The 4,903-nt window shown below is 39.9% G+C and overlaps 1 protein-coding gene across 1 annotated transcript in view; it reads left to right on the forward strand.

The window, feature by feature from the left end:
* LOC138142890 (UPF0450 protein C17orf58-like) overlaps positions 1-4,419 on the forward strand; it is a 10,921-nt gene extending 6,502 nt beyond the window's left edge. Inside the window, exons 3-5 of the mRNA XM_069063944.1 lie at positions 711-794; positions 1,329-1,520; positions 2,406-4,419. Of these exons, the coding sequence (XP_068920045.1) occupies positions 711-794; positions 1,329-1,520; positions 2,406-2,596 (467 nt within the window). The 3' untranslated portion in view covers positions 2,597-4,419. The remainder of the gene's footprint in view (positions 1-710; positions 795-1,328; positions 1,521-2,405) is intronic.
* The last annotated feature ends 484 nt before the right edge of the window (positions 4,420-4,903 follow it).

Below are 4,903 nucleotides of genomic sequence, written 5' to 3' on the forward strand. Positions count from 1 at the left end.
AGGTCCCATCCAGTTTTTAGGTTAAATTCAAGGTCCACATGGCTAGTAAGTGGCAAAATTCTGTCTCATTTCCAGTCCCTAGTTGTTTTCTGTACCTTGCTGCTCTTTTCTGGTCTATAAGGATCATTTTTTCCAGCCTTACCTACTGTAAAAGAACCAATCCATAAAGTCTTCCCTCTTTTCTTCCAAACATCGCTGCATTATAAGTATTTGTGATCTGTGAGGCTTGAAAATCCTTCTTTTCACTATTATAATGAACCCTCAGCTCTCATCCCTCTATGGAGATCTACATGCAATTAAAACTAGAGGAATCTGGAAATTTGTTTTGGAGGCAACCTCCTAAATTTAGTTATGACCTAAACGGTAACTTTTCAGAATAAAATGCAAACAGAATGGCAGTTTTGGAAATAGAAAGATGACAATAATAATAAATAGGATGATAAAAAAAAATAAGTTTCACACAGTGTTTTACATATAATATCTTAACATCACAAGAAGGTAGGTGGTATTATTAGCCTCATTTGACAGATGAGGAAACCAAGGTTAAGGGACTTGCCCCAGATCACACAGCAAATGGAGTGTTTGGGGTAGGATTTGAACTCAGGTCTTTCTGATTCTAGGTCCCACACTTCATATAATTCCTTTGCTACCCAACTGCCTAGAATTGCATCCACCTTTCTTTTTATAGTCCTTCTCTTCTCTCCTTTTAGATATTGGCCACATGGAGAAGACCTGTGAGACTCAGTGCAAATGGGATATGGACGAAAAGGAATTCTATTGCATGAGTGAATTTGGTAACATGGTTACTACCATTCAAATCCTGGTCATCCTTAAGGCTATAGAATTACAAACATCTAGGATTTCAGTGCAGGGCCCTACTAAGCTGGCACTTGGTAGAAGACTAGCTCATATCTAGTATTATCTTGCTTTTAGCCATGATAGTAATTGGCATTTACATCTAGCTTTAAAGTGTACAAAGTGTGGAGACATTTCCATTCTTTTATATAATAAGAAACTGAGGCTTAGGGAAGTGAAGGGGCTTGCCCAGGTTCACAGATCTAATTAACCAGTGTTAGAGGAAGGATTCAAGCTTGAGTCTTTCTAACTCCAAGTTTAGCCCCAAGATCATCTGAAGATGGGAAAATGAATGCGTAAGTGAAGAGGCCAAGACAGGCCAGCCTTCCAGCAGAACCAAGTGGAGAAAGGAAGTAACTGTCAGATAGCTCAGGCCAGTTCAAGCCATTGAAAGATCTGGAATTGCAAGAAGAAATCAGTTTTGTGTTTTTTTTCCCCCTCTTCAAACTTTTTTTTTTTTATCTTGAAAGTAGCAGTGAATGGAATCGTCCATGATGTAGAAGTGCTTGGTGAAGGCATCCGGCTGGTCTCTCTGCTGGTCAACAGTCATGGACTGTACAAGACAAACCGCCTCTATGTTGCCCCAGATGGTTTCTTCTTCCGAGTTCACGTGCTTGTATTGGATTCCTCCAGCTGCAATAAACCATACACAGATTTTAAATTTGGTAATGAGGCTCCCCTAAAGATGACCTTGTGTATATGTATCCCTTACTTCAGTCATGTCCAACTCTTTGTGATCCCTTTTGGTGTTTTCTTGGGAAAGATGCTGGGGTTGTTTGCCATTTCTTTCTCCAGTTCATTTTACAGATGAGGAACTGAGGCATACAAGGTTAAATGCCTTGCCAAGGATCACACAGCTAGTTAGTATCTGAGGCCAGATTTGAACTCAGGAAGATGAATCTTCCTGACTCCAGGGCCAGTATCCTATCCTCTGAGCCACCTAGCTGTCTAGGCTTTAATTCACATCAGGGTTCTAATATTCTGAAAGGGAGAAACCTCAGAACCTCCTTTCTGCTGTGTCCACTGAGAGTACATGTAGGAATTCCTGTCACCTAAACCCACATATAGAACTTAAAGGGTTGCCACAGAGAGACTCAGTGACTTGCCAGTAATCACATGGCTTCTAAGTTGGGAAGAGTTGTATTTGAATAACTGCATCTCCAAGTACTAAAAGCTATGGAAAACTCCATTTTGTCTCCCCTATTTTTGTTTATTGAAAAATGAACAGTTTCCTCATAAGATGCAATATACTTGAAAGTATATATCTCTTAGAATCCATCTGGACAGATACTTCTTTTTTCACTCCTGGTAAATCCACACATGAAAAAACCCCATTACTAGAGAAAGGAAAATACATTGGGATGGGTTCAGAATTGAATTTTAAGCAAGTCTTTTCCTTCTGAGGTCTTCACAGACTAGAGAATCCCACTGAATTAATGCAAATCAGTCAACATGTTATTGGCTTCTTTTACAACATTCCCTTCTCCTTCCCTTCTCCTTCACTCGGCTGACATCTGGCCTGACTCATTTATATTCTGGTTCTTTTTCAGGCAGCAGGTATATAGTAATGGGTCACATCTACCACAAGAGAAGGCAGCTCTCCACAGCTTTGCTGCAGGTGTTACAAGGGCGCCTAAGGCCTGGAGATGGATTGCTCAGGAGCAGCAGCAATTATGTGAAAAGATTTAACCGCAAAAGGGATGAGAAAATCCAAAGGGCAGCTCATACTAACTGTATCTGAACCCCCTTGCACAGCTTTTCAGAGGCCTTGGCTCTGTTGGGATTCAGTGAATTGAAGGGCATCTGCCTTCATTCTGCCTAGCCTTTCACTAGACTGGCCTCCCAGTGCTTCCTTGGGAACCCTTTGAGCTCAGCCCTTCTAAGCCAATCAAGGATTCTTTCCAGCCCTGCTAATGCTGAGGATGTGGTTGTTTCTGAATATGCCTCTAACTTTTTTTAATTCAGTTGCAGATATTCAAATATAGTACAAAGCAGTGATTCACAGATCTGTGACAATTGGCTTGTTTGTTTCATGGGTTACTGCTTCATACTCACTTTTTTTTTTTTTAGTGTTATATTTTACTATGTGTTCTGCTGCTTTAAATTAAATGTCATTATTGTCTAGGGAAGATAATTCACACAAAATAGTTTCTTTTTATTGAACTCTAAAAGTTTAACTTTTTTTGGCCTAACTTATCTAAATAATTTATGTAACGACCCTTAGGATTTCTAGCTGAGTCTTACCTTTCCCAGGTCTTCAGTGCGCATGCTGGCTACATCCTGCATGTTCACATAAAGGAGAAGTCGAGCCAGTGGAAATGGAAAGAGGCACAGCTTTATTGGCAGGACAGGCGTGTTATTACATCTCTCCCTCCATTCCCTCCAGCCCCCTCATGCTTCAGCCCTTAAATCCCCAAAGTTCACTTGCAGAGCTTGTGGACAGCTTGTGAGGGAAGGGGGGGGGGGCAATCAGAGAACAGGGAGGCTGTGTCCAGAACAGCTTGCGTACTCCTGCACACTTACCCTTAGTCCCTGAGATTAATCTCAAGGTAACAGGGTAAATTGCATGGCAGCACACAATCTGGGCGCCTCAGCACTTCCTAGAGGTTAGGGTGCCCTGACCACAGATGAGATCAGCACATATTGCTGATTGCTCTGTATCCTGTTACATCAGACCTGAACTCAGAGAAGCTGCCTGAGACCCAAAGAGGGGCTAGAGGCCCCAACAATTTAAGCTTATTAAGTTTTCTATCTAAAACATCACTTAAAATACACTTTTTGGAGAGTGGGATCTTCCCTATGTTTTCCTCTGCATCAGAAGCTCCCTGCATAGAGAAACTTCTGCCAGACTTAATTGATGGGCACTTCTTTAGTCCTTGAGAGTTTTCTGGGGTATTGAGAGGTTAAATTACTTACTCCTAGTTACAAAGACTGTATTTTTTTTCCTTTTTGGGGTGGGGAAGGCAGGGCTATTGGGGTTAAGTGACTTGCCCTGGTCAGTAAGTGTTAGGTGTCTGAGGCCAGATCTGAACTCAGGTTCTCCTGACTACAGGGCCAGTGCTCTATTTACTGCGCCATCTACCTGCCCCAAAGCCTGTATTTTAAAAAGCAGGACCATATCCTAGTTCTTCCTGACTTCAAGGCTAATCCTCTAACCACTCCACAATCTTGCTTCTCTAGTCATAAATATACTCAACTGAAGAAATATAAATATGAACGTTTTTTGAGATTTTATAGCTCCCCAAATCAAGCAATCAAGTATTTCTCAATGGCCTGCCACAAGGCAGGAACTGTCCTAGGTTCTAGGCATAGAAGTTCAAAGAAATCAGTGCTCAGGATAAGTATTTAAACTTCACCTTTTTGTTGTTGTTGTTGAGATTACTGAAGGATTTAAAACAAAATTTTATCCACCTGAGTATTTCTGATAAGACAAATATATTGGGTTTATTTTCATGGTTGACTGCTTTTGATAATTTACATCTGTGCCAAACTGGATTTCCAAAAGTGGTAAAATTAATTCTGAGTGTATTAGATGTAATTTTTAAAATAAAGACATAATATGTTTATGATTGTAAAATAGTCCATCTTTTCTAGTAGTCAGATTTTTTTCATATTTTGTGCATTCACCTTTTTTCTCGCTCTCTCATTCCAACAGTTCTGGAAATCATTCATGAATGATAACCCAGTGGCATAGATTGTAAAGTTTAGAATGCTTTTTTATTAGTTAATTAATCAGTGAATCCTTCAACAAGCACTTATTTATTTAGCTCCTGGGTGTGGGACACTGCACATAATGTCAAACTTCCTCAATATGTTGGCTAGTTTTACTGAATTAGGTTTCATACAATACCTTATGACATGGCTCTCTGGTAGGGAAAGAGGGAAATGCACTGGGAAATGAAGATGATATCAAAACAAAACAGATAATTTTTTTAATATAAAAAGTATTGCCTAATGAGTAATGAAAGGAGATTCTCTTAAAAGGATGATTACTTACTTGTTGGATCTTATAGAAACTCCAGGTTTGTGAATATAGAATTTAATATGT

The sequence above is a fragment of the Petaurus breviceps genome, unplaced genomic scaffold (assembly GCF_028583685.1).
Source record: "Petaurus breviceps papuanus isolate PSGF00001 unplaced genomic scaffold, PetGlider_PUasm1.0 90617, whole genome shotgun sequence".
In the NCBI taxonomy this organism is placed as follows: Eukaryota; Metazoa; Chordata; class Mammalia; order Diprotodontia; family Petauridae; genus Petaurus; species Petaurus breviceps.